Raw genomic sequence first — 24,070 nt, 5'->3', positions numbered from 1 at the left:
CTTACAAATCAATTAATTATATTTACCAATAATAATAAACCAAATAATTTCCCCCATATATTCCTCCAAACCACAACTTAACCATTTCTGCTTTCAACACAATATACAATTAATAGTATCTCAATTATTACAATTCTCTAGTTAAATAGAGCTTTTTTTCTTTTGTGTTTTAAAATCTTGAACTCTCCTCTTTTTCCCTAAATTTCCCATTGTTTGCACATACCTTTTTTGGTGAGGAAAAAGAAAAGAAATCTGCCTGCCTAATTTTCCAACGTTGCAGCAAACAGCAAAGCCAACAGCCTGCTTTACTTTCTGTTTCATTTTTCAACATAGCTAGGGGGAAAAAAATCTGCTCCAGCACTCTTTGCAAGCAAGCAGCAGAGCCCTGAGCAAAACAACTGAGAGCAAATCAGCTGAGAGTCGGGAGGCTGATCTAATCAACAGGCTAATTGGCCTATGCTGAAGCTCTGTGGGCCAATAAAATTACAAAAAAACACCGAACTATTTGTTAAATTGCTGGCTCGCCGCCCCTCACCCACTGCTATTTATTGGCAATAAATAGTGGTGCAGAGGGGCGGGGTAAGGGGTGGGCGAGCCAGCAATTTAAAAACGGTTCAGCCAAACCGCCTAGAACCGGCAGAATCCCACCACTGTAGAGATCTATTTCCTCCAACAAATGAATAAGTGGAGCAACCTACACAAGGAATACCTTCATATGATGAGAAGACAATGGTTTTCTCTCAAGTGAATGCTTTTAAACATTTCCTAAAGCATGTTAAAGGATTTACAACCTGATACATGGATTCTATCCATTTCTTAGGTCACTTTACAAAATGGGATTTTTCTACCTTGGAAACCTATAACTTCTAACCCAGGCGAAATCAAGGAGAGAAAGAGAATTCCTTGAAGCCTGATTTTCCACCAATAAGTCAATAAACAAGACATATAGACATCGATCCAGTCCACCAATCGCTGAGAACGAAAGAACGGCATCAACCGTGACCCCAAAGATAGCATTTAAAACAGTGGTTCTTAACCTTCCTAATGCCACGACCCTTTAATACAGTTCCTCATGTTGTGGTGACCCCCAACCATAAAATTATTCCTAAAACCATTGAAAATATGTGTTTTCCAATGGTCTTAGGCGACCCCTGTGAAAGGGTTGTTCGACCCCCAAAGGGGTCGCGACCCACAGGTTGAGAACCACTGATTTAAAATGAACAAACAGGCACCCCACTACACAACAACAAAAATCACAACCCATCAGCTCACAAGAAATCAGACCTCATCTCAGTAACAACAACCAGCCATTCAAACAGACCGAAACCAGACCGTGACTCAGCAGTATCCGAATCAACAACACTAATTTACATCACACAGACGGTACTTAAAACCAAGGACCATGCCTCAGTAACAACAGCCAGCCAATCAAACAGTCCAAAGTCAGACCAGAAGTAGCCAAACAAACAACATCCACGCTAATTTGCATCACAGAAAAAGTTATTTAAAGGCCAAGTGCTCTGTTGTGGCCCCGCCCTCTGAGCCTATCTCATCGGAGGAAGAAAGCTCCGAACATGAGGAAGAGGAGTCAGCCAGGCCTCCCTCTCCAGGCCCCTCCCCTCTGGCACTGTCTCAGGTGCCGGCCGAGGGAGAGGAGATTAGCCAGGAGCCAGGTGTCTCAGATGAGAGCAAAGGAGAGCCGTCATTCCTGGATGCACGCCAACGAAGGCGTGATAAACGGTTGCAGCAGTTAAGGAGGCGTGCTAGGGATTAGAACTGAGTCACTGGACCACACCCCAGAGACTATATAAGAGAGGGTGGTGGCTGGCAAAACTCCGTGACGAACAAAAACGAACTTTGGCTAGTCACTTGAACAACGTCTGAAGCTGCTGAAAGGAATATTGTTTTGCTGGACTATTTGCAATGCGTATGTAATTTTATGTTATCTGTTGCAGTAAAAGCTCTTGGCAGACGGTGATTATATTGCTGCCAAGTTTGAGATAGCGACCTGTGTGCGTGCCAAGTACTTTCTTAACCCTCGGCTGGCTGTGTTTGTGTGTGTGTGTGGACGGGGACAGATCATGCTCTGACAGATGAGCACAATTCAAAGCGAACTGACGATGTCTCCTCAAATGGTGACAAAACATTTGCAACCAAATTGCCAAGCTCAGAGCTCAGTCCAAGAGCCCAACTACCAACCCGAGCTACTAATATTCAAATACAATTCAACCACCTTGGAAACCTATTTATATGTTTGCTTGTATAATTTATTGGCCACCCATCTTACCACAAGATAACTCTGGGTGGATTACAGTATTATTCCAAGTCCCTCTTTATGTCTTCCTTATGCACTTACGCACAGAGCTATTTCTTTTGAAAGGCTTGTGGTGAGGATTCCAAACCAGGTATGGATTCCCCCCAAATGGTCGCGCTCTGAGTCACACAGATGCAATTTTCATGAGGGAAGGCCTCTCTTCAGAAGCCTCATTCCGGAGTTCTCATGTATGGAGGTAAAATATCAAAAACATGTCAAAGTGGGAAAAGTTGATCTGCGCATGAAACTGATGTCCTAAAGGAGATGTTGCATTTCAGCATTGTCAACTTATGTGCCCTATGTTAAACTAGCACTCCCAATGAAAAAGCCATGGAAGACAACAGAAGATGGCATAAACACAGATACCTTCCTGCACTCGTGCCTTAGCTTGTAAGCTTCTAATTTCTTGTTTATAGGAGCCTGGATAGCTCTGCAGACTAAGCACTGTAATTTAACACCAGCTGTCTGCAATTAAAGTAAGTTCAAATCTTGCCAGGCTCAAGGTCAACTCAGCCTTCCATCCTTTCTAAGGTAGGTAAATTGAGGACCCAGTTTGTGGGGGCAATAAGCTGACTTTGTATAAAATATACAAAAGTATGAAGGCTATTGCTTAACGCATTGTAAGTTGCCCTGAGTCTCCGGAGAAGGGCGGCATATAAATCAAATTTTTTTAAAAAAATCAAAGTAATGATAAATTGTATGTAGAAACAAAAAAAAAAAAACCCTAAAACAATACGCTTTCCTGTGGTATCTCCCATGGATTTTCCATCTACAAGTAGTCCTCGAGTTACAACCCCAATTGAGCCCAAACTTTCTGTTGCTAAGTGAAACAGCGTTTAAGTGAATTTTGCCCCATTTTATAATCTTTCTTGCCACTGTTGTTAAGAGAATCTCTGCAGCTATGTTAGTCACACGGTTGTTAAGTAAACCTGGCTTTCTCATTTGCTCGTTAGGTCACAAAACATGACCATAGGGATTCTGTAACATTGTTAAGTGTGAAAAACTGTCACAAGTCACTTTTTTCAGGGCCATTCTAACTTCGAACAGTCTTTAAACGAACTGTTGTAAGTCAAGGACTGTCTGTATTTCACACACACACACACACACACTTCACTGAAATTTCTTTTCAGATTCAAGCTGAGAAACCAAGTATTTTTATGGACAGGTACCCTTTTCGTTCCCCTAATTACCTGCTTCAAGTGTCCTTGACAAAGCTGGCAGAATTCTGTTTTGGGCACAGTGTTTTACCCTTGCTTCACTGTTGTCCCCAGAACCAGTCCCCAGAACTGGTTAATCATCTGCAATTTTGTATCTGCTTCCTTTGAAGTACTGTTAAGCCCCACTGGCTTTTAAGTAGAGATGCTTCAGGTTCTTTTGAAACAAATGGGATGAGTTAATTATGTGATCTCAAATACAGCAAACTTGTCTAGACCGGTACTGGAAAAAGGTAGGAAGATAATGTAAATATACAAGGGAGAAAAGAAACTTTTCCTGGAGGAAACAAAAATGTAGTAGGACTCTTAACATATGCAAAGAAATGTTTGCCAGAAAAAGAACTTATTCCCAGAACGAAGTTTCTGGGAAGCTCCTGAGAGCTGAGTTATCCCTGCAGGGAAAGCAGCAGAGATCAGAAATGGCTAATTTTTACCATCATTATGATCAGAGTCTGTGTGGGCTATAAAATACAGAGCTGCAGTTTTAAAAGTGGCCTGTCCAGAATAGCTACACATTTAATAGGGAAAAAATATCCTCCCTTGAGAAGTAAGTAGTGTGTCAAAATGTTGAGGTAGGAAGTCTATTGCTCTCTATCAGTTATGAGATAAGATATTGCTATAGAAATGGTGGTAAATCTTGTTTATTCTGCTCATGTGCCAGAGGGTTTCCTGAACATGGGCCCACAGTTTGTTTGTTTGTGTGTTTGTTTGTTTGTTTGGTTGGTTGGTTGGTTGGTTGGTTGATTGGTTGGTTGGTTGGTTTGTCAAACATGTATGAGCAAACAGGTATAAGTATAAACATGGACATGAACACAGGAAATGAGTACGAATAAATGGGGACAGTAGGAGAGGGACGGTAGGCACGCTGGTACGCTTATGCATGCCCCCTTACAGACCTCTTAGGAATGGGGTGAGATCCACGGTAGACAGTTCAAGGTTAAAGTTTAAGGGGTTTGAAGCAGGGGTGGGTTCTAAAATTTTTTACTACTGGTTCTGTGGGCATGGCTTATTTTGTGGGCGTGGCTTGATGGTCATGTAACAATTCTTTAGGATTTAGCAGAGGTACTGGTCTACCAGGCTTTTAACTGCTTGCAGAGCTGTACCGGTCTACCCATTTATTTTTGCAGGCACCGGTCTACTCATTTGTTTGCTTTTAACACTGATCAGCTGTAGGACGGCCCTTTGAAGCCCCGCGGCAAGAGTTTAAACAGTTTTTTTCCCTCTAGCCATCAGCTGGGACTCAGGAGGCAGCAATAGATTGGGAGTGGGGCCAAATAAAAGGTAAGAATAATGCGGAGGGTGGGGGGGTGGGGGACAGGAGGGCGGCAGAACCGGTTCGATGACGTCATATCGTCACCGCTACCGGCTTGGTGGAACCGGACCGAACCGGGAGGAACCCACCACTGGTTTGAGGATGTAACAACAGAGTCAGGTAGTGCATTCCAGGCGTTGACCACTCTGTTGCTGAAATCGTATTTTCTGCAATCGAGTTTGGAGTGGTTTACCTTGAGTTTGTATCTATTGCTTGCCCATGTATTATTTCAGTTGAAGCTGAAGTAGTCATTGACAGGTAGGAAGTTGTAGCAGACAATTTTGTGTACTACACTTAGGTCAGACCGTAGGCTGCTTAGTTCTAGATTGTCCAAGCCCAAACTTTCAAGCCTGAGGGCATAAAGTATTCTATTGTGAACAGAGGAGTGGAGTACTCTTCTCGTGAAATACCTTTGGATTCGCTCAATTGCTCAATTGTTCCTATGGGCCCAGTTTTTCTGCTGAAACAGCTGGAAATAAGAAGCAGCTTTGGAGAATTCCCAATATAAGGCATGTTGCTCTTACACAAATGGTGTCAGATATGGATGGTTCTGAATGGGCGACTAAGTGAACAAATGAGAACTGTAACTTTACATCCAAGAACTGAAGTAAAGAATAGTGTCCAGTGGCTGAGGCAGATTTATAGTGTTCAATCCTTCTTGAAGTGAGCCTCAGTGGAAATTTAAATGAAACCTTTGTAGGGAAAGAAATCTAAATTTGTAAAAATGGGCTTTATCAGTTCTATCTGCCCTTTGGCAAATGCCTCCCTACCTTTGTTTTTTAAACTGGAATATATATAAATCTAGCAGGACAGAACAGAAGAGAGAGAGAGAGAGAGAGAGAGAGAGAGAGAGAGAGAGAGAGAGGGAGAGAGAGGGAGGGAGAGAGTGAGTAGCAGCTCCTTAGAGGAAAGGTTCTGATAAATGTATTTGGTTACAAATTGTTATGGTAGTCCAATCGGTTTAAGACTAAGGAAACATCTGATGAATCACTACAGTCCTTGGTTTTGGCACATAACAGCTACATCCCATATCCAAATATATTGTCCCTCTCCCCCTTTCTTCTACACATTCATGATGAAATTTGATTCAGTCAGAATCCGCTAGATAACAGTGTGGTTGGCAGAAACTGTACACACATTAACATCCAATTCTAAATTGAGATTCTGCTTTCTATTTATTTTTAGCTATGACAGATGCCCAACTAATAATTGTGATTCTACATTTAGTTAACTTTCACATGACCTGCTGAACCAATGTGAGTTATTTCTAGGTTGGCAAGTATTATTTGAAAGTTATATAGGTGGTCCTCGGCTTACAACCATTCATTTACTGACTGAGGTTCTACTTCAAGTTAGCACTTGAAGTTACTTAGAGACTGCATTACTTGGAGCCTGACAGTTACATTGGCCCTGAAAAAGTGACTTATGACTGTTTATCACACTTATGACCATTACAGCATCCTGATGGTCATGTGATCTAAATTTGGATGCTTGACAGCTGACTTGTATTTATGATGGTTGCAGTGTCCTGGGGTCATGTGATTACCTTCTGCAACCTTCTGACAAGCAAAGTCAATGGGGAAGCCACATTCAATTAACAACCATATTACTAATTTAACAACTACAATGATTAACTTAACTGTGGTAAGAAAGATCATAAAATGGAGCAAAACTCACTTAACATCTGTCTTGCTTAACAACAGAAATTTTGCTCTCAATTGTGGTTGTACATTGAGGACTACCCTGTACATCTTTAGATACTTGAAAAATCAGAAGTTACTTTCAACCCCTGATCTTCTGTCTCTTATCCCATTCCTTTGTCATCCACTTTTTAAGCATGAAGTTAAATCAGTTTGACATAAATAATGTGAAGGTAAAGGCTTCTGTAGAATTACAGATGTAACTATTGTGGAAAACAGCTACTGCTGAATATATTGTGCAAAGAGATTTGTTAGACGTTCCAATTTGGTTCAAATGAATCAAGTTCTATACGTTTTTCATAAACTAATTAAATGCTGTCAGTTAGTGACTGTAAGCAGTATCTGATGAATGGTGTGTATACCTGCTTCATTAATAAGAAGCAAATATTGTCAATATTGTATAAAGTTGTGTATTAAATACAACTAATTTCCTTTTAAGTCTTGAAAACATCATCTGGAAGAAGAGCTTGCAATTTCAACTTGATGAATCTCATGGAAACTCTTTGGGGCAAATAATTCCTTTTCACTCTATTTCAGCAAGAATTGACCATGATGATAGATTGCACTAAAATCTATATATTACTAAAATTCTTGTGTCTATAACCTTTAACTAGACAAAACGGTGCATCATAAGGCAAGATTTTTAAAACCAAGGTACTTCATATAGGTAAACTTACAGAATGTGACCAAAATCCAGGGGCCCATTACTCTTATGAAATTGAAATTTGGCAAATTTTATCGACATTTTATAACATAAAAGTTATCATAAACCATTTATGGCACAATATAAAATGCCATAAAATATTCCCCGTGGTTAATTCCTGCTGTTTGACTATGCTGAACATGAGGTGCTTTCAAGGCAGGTACATCTTTGAATATCTTCCTGAATTTTAAAGAAATTTTCCAGTGAAATTAGCATATTAGAAGCTCTGCTATTGTTGAAGACATTGAGGAATGCAGTAAGAAATATCTCTGAAATGATAGCCCAATGGGTCAGGGTTGTCTAGTTACAGTGTGTAAATTGTAACCTTTATGGATTACATTGGCAGATTTGAAAGCAAATTGATTCATATTATCATCTTTGGTGACAATGCCCCGTTAGTCCTTTTGTTGAAAATTTTGAAGAAATGGGGAAGATCATTCAGCAATCTTTCAAATGAACCTCCTGTTAATTTATTGTCCATATTGCCTAGGGAACATAAATTGACTGAATAGAAGAAATCAATTCTTGCTGTTAGTTGTCACGTTTCTTACTGCAAAGCGCTACCCTTCACTGGAGCAGTAGTGTTTACAGGTGTGAGTTATTTGCTGTGGCTGAATAATAAATAACATAACATAACATAACATAAATGCAAGAAAGATAAGTTTATTCAAATGGTCAGTTATTATTTTAACCATATTTTCTTAGTTGATTTCCCTTGTCATCTATACAAATTTTAGTCTGTATGGAAATACGAATAAGGATATTTAAAAAGTACAACTACAGGCACTAATATTGTACCTGTGAGTTGGGTGAGGGAGCTAGTCAAAGTGCTCTTATACTGATAAGAGATGATGCTGTTAAAAACAATGAAATATGCAAAACTGCAAATGTCTGTGAACATCCCTGCTGAAAAGCAAAACACTTAAAAATTAATCACCCTTTGGTTGCTTGTCTGGTAAATTTTAACGTTTTTTGTAATTTTGTAATTCCCCATTCCACTTATCCCATATATTTATTTGTGATATACAGTACATTCACAAATAATGTATATCACAAATAAATATCCAGGACTGGTTTCAGTTGAAGCTACAGGTACCAACCTTAAGGTGACAAAGTGGGAAGCTGGACACATATTTTTATCTGTTATACACAAACACACCTGTCCACCGATAAATAAATGTCCACTCTTTCTTTTAGGGATATTCATCTTTAATTCAATTGTCATTCAAATAAATAAATGGACATGTACTTTCAAGCATTTGTTTTTCTTTCTTTCTTTTGTTTGAAGTTTTTTTTTTCTAACAATGGATTATTTAGTTCTCTCATGTTGTTTCTTTAATAAAAGGTGGGAGGGGGGGAAAGCAACGATTTATGCTTTGTTCTTCAGCCAATACAAAAAAGGCAACCAAAGCAGCTCACAAATATCAATAGTAAGGAAGTCCGTGCCTGCAGGTATATACTATTTTTCTGAAGATTGCTGAAGTCACTGAACTTCGCAATGCATTTTTAAGGCTGCAGCAAAGAAGATATCTCTTCTGTACTGAAGTACCAATATACATATTATTAATTTAGAATTTTGAAAATAATATGTTATGACTATATGAAAATCACTATTGAATTTTGATTTAACTTGTGCTGGATTTTTTCAGCAACCCTGACTTAACTGGATCAATAAACTGGTTTGGTCCAGTAGTTTTCTGTTTTGTTTTCTCTTGCAAACACAATAGGATGCTTGGATGCGACCTGCATTCTTCTATTCATGCCCGCCATAGCTCATCTTGATTCATTCTGGATGAGCTCCTTACCCTGCAATTGTAAATTAATCTGAAAGTGTACATGCTACTACTATCTATTGTTTGGTCCTCAGTGGTAGTTAATAGGGCAGAAATGTAGGCCCTCATTAGCAGATGATTGGGAATTTCCCTGATACAGAAAAACTAGTTTCCTATATAAAATGTTCTTCTCCTTTAATTTTAGTTCAAAGCTTTACAATTCCCTACTGCCCCACCAAGCTTCCCCTTCTCAGTCTACCCTACAATTTGAGATTATTTTGCCAAAAATCATTAGGTTTGTATGAAGTGCTCTATTTATGAAAGAAGGAATGTGTATAATACTTTAGCTCCAGTGGTGGAATTCAATTCTTTTTACTACTAGTTCTGTAGGTGTGGCTTGGTAGGTGTGGCTTGGTGGGCGTGGCAGGGGAAGGATACTGCAAAATCCCTTGGGAGTTGGGCGGCATAGAAATATGATTAATTAAATTAAATTAATTAAATTAAAATCTCCATTCCCACCCGACTCCAGGGGAAGGATACTGCAAAATCTCCATTCCCTCCCCACTCTCGGGCCAGCCAGAGGTGGCATTTGTCGGTTCTCCGAACTACTCAAAATTTCTGCTACTGGTTCTCCAGAACCTGTCAGAACCTGCTGAATTTCACACCTGTTTAGCTCTTTCCATATGTGTAATATGCAGCCATATATTAATCAAATCAGGGTCAGCACATATTTTTTAGACTACCAGAATATGGGATGCAAAAATCCAGAAACTGCTAGATGGCAGCAGAGCAATACAACTCCAACTCCCTGCTGCCGTTCAGTGGTCCTCCGAATTTTTGCAGCCCTGATTGGATATCTATTTATGTACAAATTCTCCCTTTGTTTTGGAGTACTGCCCCTCTCCCAAAAGAAACATTACCTATGCACTTCATTCTCACTTTCTCTCTCCAGATTTCCATTGACTGGAATATGAAAAAGGGTCTAAGGAGGCCCTTTGGAGAAGGAAACCCAGCCCCAAACCTGAAGTAGCTGCCACTGCCTCTCTGGCTCCATTCTTGTTGCTGTTCTTTTCTACCAGGAGACAGGTCTGCTCCTCCAGGCTGCTGCTGTCACCTTATCTTCGCTGAAGCCATTTGATGGAGGATTATTGAAGAACATTTCCTGGACTCCCAGTGGCCAAATAAGAAGGAAGAAGCTTAAATCTTCATCCTATTGCTTCCATTTGGTGGCATCCTTGGCCAGACAATAATGGTTCAATATGATTCCTACTCTTTCCTGGTGTTTAGCTGTCTGAACTCTACTTCTGTTTAAAGTCTGCATGGTTCCACTTCTTAATTTTATTCCCTCAAGCTTTGCTGTGTCACTTTACCTGCTCTTCTCTAATGTTCAAAGTAATATGATATTTGACTTGGTGGTAATTACAAGTTTTTCAAGAAGTGATACAGATATGAAATAACTGTAGTCCACTGGCCTTCTAAGGGCTTTGAAGGAAGCGATTATCATTGCAATAAAAATATGATTTCATTAGAGTGTAAAGCACCAATTTTCCATTACTGATGAAATATATAGCAATTGAAAAAAAAAGATTCTGCTGTCCAATTTGCTTAGATCCAAAAACCGGAATATTGATTTCCTCAGTCTCATTGCACATCCAGATTTAAGCTAATCCTATGCCTCTTTTGGAGATGTCCAAATAAAGCTCTGTATGATGCAATTTTTAATAAATAAATCAACATAGGTATAGCATATGACTGTATTCTCTGTCCAGTTAATACCTTGCTAATGTGGGTGGTTCAAAATACAACAATGGGTATTAACACTGAAGCACCATTTCAACAATTAAAAAAGCTCCATGCAAGCTTTTTAATAGGGAAGGCCTCTTCACCTAGCCTCATGCAGAAGTGAGTTAACAGATTCATAGAATTCAAAAGGTGTACTTTTATTGATGGCTCCAAAGGAATCCTTAGTAGCTTGTAACAATGGTTGCAGCTACATCTGATTGTTCTGGAGCCTCCTTTCATAAATAGGGACTTCAGCTGGCAGAAGGGCAGGGTGCTGGACCAAAGCAATGGTGTAAATGTAGGGAAAGAGCACTCCCCACCACCACCCTTCACCAGCAAGTGGGCAAATCCAGCCCTTGTAACTGTTATGGCTGGATTTGCAACAAATTATTACTATTACTCTGTATGCTGCTTCCAGATTAGGCTCCCCACTCCCCTATGAACCGAAAGAGAATTGGGATGGCTGAACTAGGCTGTCTTCTTTTTGTTTTGTTTTGTTTTGTTTTGTTTTCTCTGGCCTGCTGGCCTTTGGGCGGCCTTGGGAATCTCCCTGCTGCTATCCCAGGCCAGAAAAAGCTCCCGAGTTTGCTCTGGTCCCCGCAGTCCCATGTTAAACAGCTGCTGCTTCTAGAAAGAGAATAACTGCGAGGAAAGTCTCTTGGAAGTCTTGTTTCTTTACAAGCCTTAACTGTTCAAAGATGGAGCCAAACCAAATCCGAACAGCTGGAGACTGGACAGGGACACAAAGTCTTCCCTACGTGTGGACAAGACAGCAGCAGTCCTTCTTCTTTTGCCTTTTTGACTCTCCACGAACCCCAGGAATTAAGAGAGTCTGGAGGGCGAATAATTTACCCGGGGTAGTTAAGTTTATTACTGTGGGCAGGGACACGTTTAAAAAAAAAAGTAATGTTATGATATCTATACTTGGGAGCATCTACGCTGCACAAAACAGCGCACGGGGACAATCCGACCCTTCCTCAAGCGGACCGCGGTGGGGCCTTTGATTAAAAGCTTTATGTCAACGATCTCAACGCGGCACACGGATCGATCCGCTCCATTCCTCTTCCCACGCCAGCCCTCATCTCCATACGATCGATACGATTAAGCAATTACAAGAAGTCTGAAAAACCCTCCTTCTCTGCTCCAGGCCCCGGAAGGCGCGAGGTGGAAAGCCTATCCAGAGAGGCCCGGCCGAGGGGCTTTGGCTTCTTCCTGGGAATCCGTATGGAGCCGTGGGAGAGGCCTCGGCCCCTTTAATCCCTTCAAAGGGCTCCCGACGCGATTCAAAGTCTTTACAACTCTTTGGAACCCTTGGCGAGGCCGAGGGTTGTTTGGATAGGAAGGCCAGATAAAGATATCTCTCCCTCCCTCCCTTCTCCCTTTCTCTTTCGCGGTTGGACGGCCCCTTAAAAAGGTTTCAGTGGCAACGCGAAAACAATTGAATGCGGCCACTGCGGGGCGGCTCAGGTTACCTGGGGAAAGTAACAGAAATGTCATCTAGCGGCGGGGAGGAGCAAAGGGCTGCCTCCCGCCTGTGCCCGCCCCCGCCCCCTTCCTCTTTCCCGAGATGCCCTTACAGTACAAAGCTCCTCTTCGGCACGTGGCTCAACTTCAGCTCGATTCCCCCAAAGAAGGCGGCGGGTCTTTAGCTAGGCCGGGCGCAGAGAAAGAGAGAAAGAGAGAGATTCTCCCTTCTCTTGGCGCAATCGCTCAGGAAAGGCGCCCCGGCCGTTAGTTAGCCTTGCCGCTGTTTTTCAAGTCAGCGCGCCCACTTAAGAAGTACCGAATCGAGTGGAAATCGGGACACACAACCCAACGACAGCAGCTCTCCGGTCAACTCTTGGAGACGCGTCTGCCGAAAATGGAAAGCGCGTGAAGGCTGGAACAGAGCAGCCTTTTTTAAAAAAAAAAAAAAAAATTGACAATAAAGAAAACGCAGCTCCGCTTCTGAAACGAAACAATCGACAAGTTTCACTAGATCATCCGAAGAAGGCGATGGAAATGGTTTCGAGATGGTGTGGGTGGGGGGGGGGGTTGCAGCCCAACTCGCCATCCAAGGGAACTTGAAGGAATCGAGGGTCTCACCGCGGCAGCCTCTTTGAGCGTCACCCACTTTACTTAGAAGGACATCTTTTGAATAGGTTTCATTTCAGAGTGTAAAGTTCATGTCTTTCTAATACTGGGCGGCTTTCTTGCTCTATAAAATCAGAGAACTGAAGGTCTTTGTCGCCAGAAAATTTGGACATCACTATCTAAAGGGGTCACTTTCAAAGTATTAGCTAAGCAAATTGCACCACTGTTTTGTAGTTTTTTAATAAAAGCAAAAGCAAAAACAAAAACCAATGGAACCGAGATCAAACTCGCCTTTCCTTTTATTATTTACAGGGGAAATAATCACATATATCCTCTGGCTAGAGAAAAATACATAGCCGCTCAATGCAAACTTTTATATTGGGTCCAGGTGTCCCTCCAGTGAACTTTTGGCAAGTTTTTTAAAAATGGAGCAACTAGACTTACTGAGTCCCATCCAAACAGACGGTCTAGAGGCAAATATCCGTGAGATATAGCAAAAGACGTATTGTCTTAAGACTCCGAGGCAAATTTTTAATCGCGATATACGTATTTCAGACTTAAGGAGAAATTGGAAAGCAAGAAGAAAGCAAATGGTTTGGGCAAGATACAATGTCTTGAACGTCGAGTGCGAGTCTCCAGGCGGTGAGAGTCCCTTTGATCAAGAAAATCCAATTATTTGTGTATATACATTTCCCACATAGTGATTACTTCATTAATTGTCCCGCCTTTATCTCCTCCCTTCCCATCCCCCCTAATAATCAGTTCTTTTATCCAGACCAACAAACACACCATAGGAGCTTTGTGGATTCAAAGGATTTGCTTTCGCTTCTGAAAGAGCCGCTATTCTTTGATGATTGGGCAGCGGCAAACTTCAAAGCCATAAATCTTCCTCCTGACTGGCTGGCGGCCCAGCAAAGTCCTTATCAAATTCTTGGAGGTGATCCTGGTGCAGTCAGACAGTCCGCGGAGATCGCGCTGAGCCCGGGCTGGCCGAGACTAGCAGAAGTCGGCGAGGGGGAGAAGAAATCGAGCGGAGGGCAAGGGAACCGGGCAGCTTTTCAGCTGCCTCTTGGCGACTTTATGTCGCGGCAGTGGCCCTCCGGCCTCTTCTCCCTCCGGACGCGATAGCCATGGCCGCGGTGGCCGTCCTCCGGAACGACTCCCTGCAGGCGTTTCTTCAGGTTAGTCCCTAGTTGAAGGCGGAGGGTAGAATACCGGGAGCCTCCTCCGCTTCTCCCGCGACAATATTGGAATGTTCGGGCGACAAGATTGGCGGGAGGCCACAAAGCGGGAAGCTGGCGAGTGTTTAGGGAAGTGGGGGGCAGCTCACTAGTGGCCATCGGAAAAGTTACAGGGTTGATTGCGCCTGTAAAATAGACAACTGAGCAGATCCCCTGATCCCTGGGCTCCCCCCTCCCTTTTTTTTTTTTTTTTTAAATCCACTTTTGAACAAGAAAAAACTTTTCCCGGTCTGCTCCCTCTCCCCATGAAAGATTCTCTACAATCAAGGGCTCGCAACTGCATCTAAACCCCGCCCTCCCTTTGCCAAAAGCTATTGTCCTGAGCTGAACGGTCTGACTTGAGTCGTCGGAAGTCGTCCAGAGTGATTGGCAGGCGGGGGGGAGGCAGCTTGGGCGTGAGGGTCTCTCTCTTCCAGCGGGGTTGACGGTGAGGTTTCCCAAGTTGGCACCGAGCTGAAGTGGGCGGGATGAGAGCGAGGCAGCACCGCGGGCTTGCTGACTCCGGGCATCCCAGCTGCGGTTCATTGTTTTCCGAGCAACGCCCCGCCCAGGTGCCGGGCTCAGCAACTGGTACTTAGCGCCTGGCAGTAAACTTTTTGAGATGCTGCCTGGTATCCAGCAACGGGCGATTGCTGCTAGGCGGAGAGGAAGAGGCCCGAAGGGACCGAGATTAACCGCCTCTCTTTCTCCACTTTTTGCCGCAGGATCGGACCCCCAGCGCCTCTCCGGACTTGGCCAAGCACTCACCTCTGGCTCTCCTGGCCGCCACCTGTAGCCGCATCGGGCAGCCGAGCGCGCCGGTCGCTCCTTCGGATTTCCTGCAGGTCTCCTACGAGTCAAGCTTGGGCTCCCCGTCCAGGATCTTTCACCCGTGGAGCAGCGAAATGCCAGCCCACTCCCCGGGCGGACTGCCTCCCCCGCCGCCGAGCCTCGGGCTCACTCCGCAGCCGGCTTTCGCGGCCGGCCACGAGCTGCCGCTGACGCCCCCCGCGGATCCCTCGTACCCTTACGAATTCTCGCCGGTCAAGATGCTCCCGGCTTCCATGGGCGCCCTCTCCTCCGCCTGCCCCCCGCCGGCTTATGTGCCCTACGCCGCCCAGGCGGCCCTCCCGCCCGGCTATTCCAACCTGATGCCCCCGCCGCCCGCCCCTCAGTCCTGCAGGCAGCTCTCGCCGGGGCCCGAGGACCTCCCTTGGTGGAGCATCCAACAGGCGGCGCCAGGGCCGGGCACTTGCGCACATCGCTTCGCCGGCGGGTTGCAGCGCGGGCTGGTCTTGGCGCCCTCGGAGCTGGCGCAGTACCAATCGCAGCTGGCCGCCCTGCTGCACCCCAAAGCGCCCCTGGCGGCCACGGCCAGGAGGTGCCGCCGCTGCCGCTGCCCCAATTGCCAGGTGGCAGCAGGCAACGGACCCGACGCCACCGCCGAGCCCGGGAAAAAGAAGCAGCACGTGTGCCACGTCCCCGGCTGCGGGAAGGTCTACGGCAAGACGTCGCACCTCAAGGCGCACCTGCGCTGGCACACGGGCGACCGGCCCTTCGTCTGCAACTGGCTCTTCTGCGGCAAGAGCTTCACGCGCTCCGACGAACTCCAGCGGCACCTGCGGACTCACACCGGCGAGAAGCGCTTCGGGTGCGCCGAGTGCGGCAAGCGCTTCATGCGCAGCGACCACCTGGCCAAGCACGTCAAAACGCACCAGAACAAGAGGCTCAAGGCCGGCCTCGGCCTCGGCCTCCCTGGGGTCGACGGGCGCGCTTGCGCAATCAAGCGAGAGGAGTCGCGGGACTTGTGACCTGTTGCGGGGTGGGTTTGTGCTGAGGCGCTTTTGCGCTCCCTCTGCTTTCCACAGCCGCCCCCTTGCAGGCCGCTTCTCTTCCCGAGAAAAATTCCACTTCAGCCCCATTCAGATTCTGAACATTTCGGGAACAAGCGGGAGAGCTTGTTTGGAGACCATTAAAAGAGGAGCTATGACACACACAGCACACACACACACGGAAAATTTCCGAAGTCTGGCACCTTAGAGGCTTGCTTGTCAGATAGATTTCCTTTAAGAAGCAATTGGGAAATCCTTGGTCAGGAGATTTAAGGGATTGATGGTTTTCCTTGGAGTCCAATCTCAGCCCTGGGGAACTAAACTGCCCCCCATAGACCTCGTTTTGTGTGATTTGAAATGCAGCCATGAAACCCATCTGTGGATTTGGAACTGCTCTGTGGATCTGAGATTAGCCTTCTGTGAAGAGGTTTTGTTTTTCCTTTGGATCTCCCCCCCCCTTTCCCCCCTCCCTTTTGAACTCCATATTAAGGCTATCATGGGATCTCATCTTCCATCCAGCTTCCCCAAAGGATTATGGCTTCATTGGCAATTGCTTGTGGCCAGGAGATAGTGGTCCCACCTTCAACCCACATTTGGAAACATCTGGCCATAATGGACTAGAATGCTTTTTTAAAAAAAAAATAGAAACAGCAACATAAGCCTGGTTATAGAGTGTCTTGGTATAATTTTTTGCCTTGTGTTTAGTTGGGGAGAGATCAGCCCTTTGTATACAGTTTTGGATAAGATCATTACCCCTTCCGTCCCCCCTTATTTTTATACTTGATTCCCATATAGGGACTACACCATGAGAAGTTTGAAGTGACACACAGTGCATCAGCATGCTAAAATAAATGCATCAAACCTGGGGTCATATTGGGAAGATCCCACTGAGCTGATTTCCTCTGGTTGTTTATTTCTTCTGAAACTTTTCGAACATATACCACTAACCCATTTTAAGTGTTTGTTTCACCTCAACAAATGTCCCATTTAGATGGAGAACACCTTAGTATGAGGTTCCATCTGCAGCTCACATTATTAAAACTCAGCATTGTAAAGATCACCTATATTTTCCTTGTGGAATATATTGTAATGGTATAAAATGTGTGACTTTTTATTGCTTTAGCTATTATTTTTTAAAACAATTGCTGATCAGAGTTGTAACATTCAAACATTACAAGGAAACAATAATGTGTATACCTTGTTTGCACCCCAGTTGAAAACTGCCAAATACAAGGAACTTGATCCAAAATGAGAAACAAATCAACTACTGTATAATTATATTGAAGAGATTTATGTTTAGTGGTGTTAAAATCAGCAAGGCTTATTTCTGTGTAATAAGAACCACCAGCCAAAGTTATTTAGTTTAACTTCCATTGTCTTCATTGGGCTTAGGAGTTGCAAGATCATGCTTAAAAGTCGAAAAAGCAGCAAACAGTGACTTTTAAGAAGAAATATTATATGGCAGCATAATACTATAGGAATATGATTTGTCAGATTTTTTGCCATTTTTGTTCAGTCTTCTGCACTGCAAAAATTGTTTCACAATTTAGAAGATTTCAAGTTGAAAATCAAGAAAATCAAATTTGAAGTTTCTTTTTAATTTCCAGATGTCAGAATAAGGCTGCAATTTTGTACCATGAGCGCATAATTTGGGGAGTTACATCTTCTAAGTGCTCCTAACGCACATAGAAAATATCCAACTTTTTCTGAGATTTTATTTTATATTTCTATATTATATAAACATTTATCAAAGCAGTGACAGCCCCTAAGTGTTCGTCTTGTAAAGCCTGCAAACTTTCAGATCACAACCCTGTAAATTTGTAATATAAATATAATAAAAAAAGGAAAATTCCATATTCTTTGAAAAATAATTTGTCAACTACATCTTAAAATAAAGATTTTGCTACAAACTAACATGCATTCTCATTTAAAGCACAATACAAAATTCCAGCTGGAGCTTTCTGAATAAAGTTCAAGCTTGTGTTCCCAGTTTTCTACTCTATATTGTAGATTTGAAAGTAATTGTAGACACCAGCATCACAGTGAATGTTCTAGGACTATGGTACTAGTAGAAATAGCCATCTGAAATAGAATTGTTTAGTTACTTTTGCAATTTTATTATTGTTTTAATGCAAACATTTGGCAAATCGTATAAGCAGCAGGATGAATTTGTTTTTAAGGTACTACATTGGGTTAAGCAATTTAAAAGAGAAAATTGCCAAAGCTCATCTGCAAAGTTGCCATTTTTACTAGCTGCGCAGTCTAGAAGATCCATGGGAGTAACAACACTAAAACTTATTCCATGTAGCCTGCAGAAAAATGTAATTAGTTTTAAATCTGGAAGAGCACACTGTTTTAAACTAGATTACTTGGGATTATTTTGCAATATTGCCTTCTAATAAAATATGTTTAACTTTAATACAAATGCTTTCTAATCTATGAGACAATATTTTTTCAATGTTTACATCTCTTCTGAGATGAATGTGAACATTAGAGATTGAGAGTGAAATTATGGTGCAAGTTAAAATATAGTGTCAAAAGGAATTTATTTTCAAACATGGGAATATTAGGAATTTAGGATTGTATTTTAAATGCAGAATTGATTGGATTAAAGTATGTATGGTAAATTATAATTAAATATTAATTCATTTAGTCTTGTTCCAGTACTGGCAATTTATATCATTTTGTTAGTAGCACTGTGCTTTAGTAAATTATGTATAATAGTTGCAGTTTTACCAGTACATCTTACAATTCAATTTTATACATGCTTACTTACAAGTAAATTTTGTTACTGTATTTTCAGTGAAGCTTATTCTTATGAATTACAGTCCTAAGGAGATATACAGCAGTTATTTTTAAAATATTTCTGATTTTTTACAATATACAATAGTTGTTATCCTTTTCAATCTAATAAGGAGGCAGGTTGATTGTATTTTTATTTGAAGAACATATTTTTTAAATATATAAAGAGTATAATCCTTTTAATATATATTCTAAATAGGATAATTCTTTAGGTTTATCTTTTATGAGATATATACAGGATCCTATATTTTCCCTAAATGGATGTCTTCCATCAGTATTAGCTAGCATGCTCATGCAACTTGATAATGGTCATTTCTGGAGAAAATTATATTGTGCAAAGCAGTGTTAGAGAATAAGTGTCTTTTGCACATAGGACTTGCTTTTAAGAAGCCACTGATCTGCACTACAAATTATCCTATGTAACTGAGTTAAGACCACATGTTACACGCATGACACAAATCAATTAAAATCAACTATGTCAAACTGATTAGATTGGGAATGTTTAAAGCAAATACTTCAGTTGTATATTTAAATGAATGGATATAACACTGTAGGATATTTAAATCAGCAATCCGCAACCTTTCTGGGATGGCGGCCTAATGCGAGGGGAGGAAGAAAGGATGGTTTTATGCAAGTGGGGCTGTAAGTGCAAATTCCCACCGCTCACATGAGTGGGGCTGCACCAGGGCCGGATTTAGATGAAAAGAGGCCCTAGGCTATTCCACTTATGAGGCCCTTTCACCTATAGCAGTGGTTCTCAACCTGTGGGTCGGGACCCCTTTGGGGGTCGAACGACCCTTTCACAGGGGTCGCCTAAGACCATCAGAAAACAAATATTTTCAATGGTCTTAGGAATAATTTTATGGTTGGGGGTCACCACAACATGAACTGTATTAAAGGGTTGCAGCATTAGGAAGGTTGAGAACCACTGACCTATAGTGAAAGTAATTTTAATTTTGCTAACAATTTGAATGTAGGCCCCTCTTGATCTTGAGGCCCTAGGCTGAAGCCTAGTTAGCCTATAGGAAAATCCGGCCCTGGGCTGCACGCTTGAGCACCTGCCGCTTGCACAAGTGGGGCTTCACGTGCATGCATGCTCATCCGCCACTTCCACAGCGCAGTTCCAAATTGACCACGGCCAGGTAGTGGGCCACAGCCCGGGAACCCCTGATTTAAATTACATAATATAAATTCCCCAACTTTTACAAAGTCTCTTTACTCAGAAAGTCAGTCATTCTGGGCCAATTGTTATGTCGAACAACATGTCTATGTCTTTCAGATTGTCTTAAATTGGATCTAGGTTAATTCATCTTGCATTTTGTTATAGCATTCTCTAGCAGCTTGCTTTCATATTTTAAATAGTGAAATAGATTATTATTTATTTGATAAATTGATTACAAATCATGTGTTTATTGTACATATATGCCTCTTCCTCGTACAATGCTAGATACCTCAGTGAAACAAAAACATACAAGGTGTACATTAAAATATTGTTCAAACACCCAAACACATCCTGTTCTTTGAACTAAATATAGTAATACATAGCCACTTGCTTGCTTCTGTTATATTGTATTTATACTCCAAAGTCCTGTTGGAAATAGTCTAAACTACTTTTAAACATGATAATAGCAAATCACCCATCCTAATCTCAACTAATTTAATTTTCTCCTTCACATGCCATGATGTGATTATAATGGATCCAGAGGCCAGAACTTGGTTAAACATTCTCTAAAGCTGCAGATCTATATCCTCCTAAAGTTAATGGTGACTAAGTCTCATCAAATTTACGCATTAATTGGGTAAAATTAACATAAAATATGTCATCTGGGCAAATTATGAAGAACCTGAATCTAATCCACCCTAATCGTCCCTCTCCTTGCTTATGGGCAATGGCTTTTCCTAGCTTGGTGTCCTCCAGCTGGATCTGAGTGACAGCTGCTAGAATTTCCAATCAATATGGTCAATCAGGAATTTTGGAAGCCACATCTGGACTCCATTGAGTTGTGGAAATGTGCTGTACACTATGAAAGCATTAACAGAGATTTTAATTCTAAAATTAATAACCATTTCAGGGATGGCATGTGAAGAAGCCCTCACATTTTCAGGGTTTCATCACATTCCTAGGATATTTCTGTTTTTGCCAAGCACACAATTTTTCTCATATTTTTAAGATAAGAATAAACTGCAAGTATATTTGCTGCTGATTTTGATTCATTGATATCCAATTTACAATAGTCTTACTTCAAACTCATCCAACAAAAATAAATTGACATCTAACTGGGTATAATGCTGATTCCAGAGGAACAGTTGCAATACTTCCTGCTTAATCCAATGCTCCTTCTCAGAAGTAAGGCACCTTATTTCTTTAGGGAAATCATGCTTAGAGGTTTTTTCCCTTCTAAATGTACGCAAGAGAAATTATTTATAGGGGAAAGAGGTGGTTCCTACATATTCAATCTTTGATCATTGTTTTATAATTTCTTTTATTTGGGAAGGCAGCACCAGGAAACTAAGTCATATTCTGAAATGTTTGACAGACTTGAATGCTTTATGTGATATAAGATGAAGGAGGCACTGTAATGTAAATAATCTAAAAGCTTTGGATATAAAGATAACATTTTGCATTGTGTACTAGTAGTTCATTTTTTATATATTACATCATAGGGGAATTGAGCTTTATTTTTTTTTGTTCTTTTATGGAGTGATGTTAGTGTGTTTATATTCTCCCTCTTGAGGGTTTAGTTGTAATTCATCTGTCATTTTGTCAAAGCACCATTTCCATTCATCTCTTGAAATGTTCTGTGCTGCATATTTTGTATTTTTACAGTCAACCCAGCATATTCTTCTGAATAAAATTGCTGCAAGCAGGCAATTGCTTTCAGATTTCCATCAGCCATCAGCGATGGAAATCTTGGTTTAAAATATTTTTTTGTTTAAGAACAAAAGATGGATTTCATATGTTGTATTTTCTACATTGGGTTGCATTGTTAGCAATATCTATGTATACATGCATATATTTTGAACTGGAAAGATGCCTGTAAGCAAATTAATACAGCAGTTGCAAACCTCTCTGCCTAAATTAAATTAGTCTAACTCTAAGATGTTAATACAGAAGCTGCTAAATATTATGCATATACAGTGACTATAATCCAGCCATGATCTTTGTACATAGGTTTAAAGTTTTTGACTTGCTATATCAATTTGAGTAGGAATTAATTAGGCTCTTTTCTTCAATGAGTATTCTTTTCTGAATTACTAACTTTTGGATGTCATGTTGTTTAAAAAACTATTTCTGTTTGGACCAGGAGACTTTCCATTTTTTTCCCCCCAGTTTACCTATACATCATCCAAGCTGCTTCAGAATGATTTGGAGTTTATTCGAGGAATGGATATACTGCTGGTTGAACACCAAGTTCCTATTTGGAGTGTGGCCTCAGTGTTTCCTGATTGCATTAGTTTGTAATAGTATGAAATGACTCTCAGTAATACTTTCCTTGCATGGGATCAGATAGCAAGAAGATGTAGAGAAGTATTCTGCAGCCATTTCCATGAACATCATCTAACCATCACCATGCTAATAATAGTAATGGACACAGTTTTTGTATCTGTTACTGAGTAATGTAAGATGCTGTAAGTCTCTAGTGAGAAAGTAGCTTTGGTGCCTGTTACTGAATTCCCCCATAAAAACATCCCAAATTCAATTATATTTTTGAAACACTGAAAAAAATTGTCTTTAAAAAAGAAGGCTTAAGTTGTTGCTTTCTTTCACATTTCATTCAAATGGACGATATCATCTATTTAGTACCTAAATTTGAATAAATGAAACCCGAAATAGCTGTCAGGGTCATTCAGATCATATAAACATTGAACCCTATAAAACATGGATTAGTTGGAAGATTACATGCTTTGCAAGCATCCTGCAGTAAAAGGAAATAGGAAAGAAGAAAAAAGCAGAGTTCAGTCCAAGATCAGGAAGCTGGCTTTGGAGAAGAATACAATTAATTATGGTATAATCATTTATGAAGCAAAAAGAAGTCCTGAAATAAAATCTTCCAAGGCACAGTATGTGATCAATGTTGTGAGGTATCGTCTGGCTTTCAGTGGCTGCATTCACAATCTCCATTTTATTAAGAATAAAATATATACAAGTACTCCTCGACTTATGACCACAATTGAGCCTAACATTTCCATTGCTAAACAAGACAGTTGTTAAGTGAGCTTTGCCCCATTTTATGACTTTCTTGCCAGAGTTGTTAAGTGAATCATTGCAGTTGTTAAGTTAGTAACACAGTCGTTAATTGAATCTGGCTTCCCCATTGATTTTGCTTGTCAGAAGGTAACAAAAGGTGATCACATGACCCCGGACACTGCAAACGCATGCCGGTTGCCAAGCGGTTGAATTTTGATCACATGACCATGGGGATGCTGCAATGGTCCTAAGTGTAAAAAATGGCCATAGGTCGCTTTTCTCACTAAATAAATGGCTGTAACTGGAGAACAGCCTGTATCTCGAATAAACAGTTGTAGGATTCTCAGAGGGGACTATAATACCCTGCTGGTGGCTCAGCAGACTGATAGCGTTGTGATTAACACCAGCTGTCTGCAAATACTGTAAGTTTGAATCTCACCAGGCTGACTCAGCCTTCCATCCTTTCTAAGGTAGGTAAATTAAGGACCCAGTTTGTGGGAGAAATAAACTGACTTTGTATAAATATACAAAAGTATGAAGGCTATTGCTTAATGCATTGTAAGCAGCCCTGAGTCTCCGGAGAAGGGCGGCATATAAATCAAATTAAAAAAAAAAATACCTGATTTGCCTGGTTAAGGCAGCAGGCTAGAAACCAGGAGACAGTGAGTTTTAATGCCACTTTAGGCACAAAGCCAGCTGGGTGATCTTGGCCAGTCATTCTTGTCTTAGCCCTTGTAAGCAGGCAAGGGAAACCCTGGGAGAAACTTCCCCAAGAAAACTATAGGGACTTATCCCTGCAGTCTCTGAGATTCAGACACGGTTGAATGGTAACCAAACAAAACAAACAAAAAGCTTAACCCAGTCATTTGCAGTTCGTCGCTTGCATCATAACGTATTTTTTAAACCTATTTGTTTTTGTTTATCCAATAAATAGCCCCATCAAACTGTTTTGCCAGTTAGTTAACCAGGGCATGACAGCTGTTCCAGCCAAATTTTAAATTTGTTTAAAAACCGCTCTGAGGGTTAATTTCCAGATAGCAGTTCGGCTCTAAGTTTTCTCGTCCGGCCGAAAACTTTTTATATTCCCGGGTCCTTCCGAATCTTCTCCGAGCGCACGGAGGAGGAGGAGGAAGAGGAGGAGGAGGAGGAGGAGGAGG

General features: G+C 41.6%; 1 protein-coding gene across 1 annotated transcript; it reads left to right on the top strand.

The window, feature by feature from the left end:
* The first annotated feature begins 14,000 nt into the window (after nt 1–14,000).
* SP5 (Sp5 transcription factor) lies at nt 14,001–15,901 on the top strand. The gene is made up of 2 exons (XM_070956910.1): nt 14,001–14,051; nt 14,816–15,901. The coding sequence occupies exons 1-2, from the start codon at nt 14,001–14,003 to the stop codon at nt 15,899–15,901; spliced, it is 1,137 nt and encodes a 378-aa protein (XP_070813011.1).
* Nucleotides 15,902–24,070: the final 8,169 nt, after the last annotated feature.

The sequence above is a fragment of the Pituophis catenifer genome, unplaced genomic scaffold (assembly GCF_029215685.1).
Source record: "Pituophis catenifer annectens isolate HBS135680 unplaced genomic scaffold, rPitCat1.0.hap2 SCAF_1, whole genome shotgun sequence".
NCBI lineage: Eukaryota > Metazoa > Chordata > Lepidosauria > Squamata > Colubridae > Pituophis > Pituophis catenifer.
Note: the sequence above shows the minus strand (reverse complement) of the source record. Positions and strands in the feature narration are given on the sequence as shown.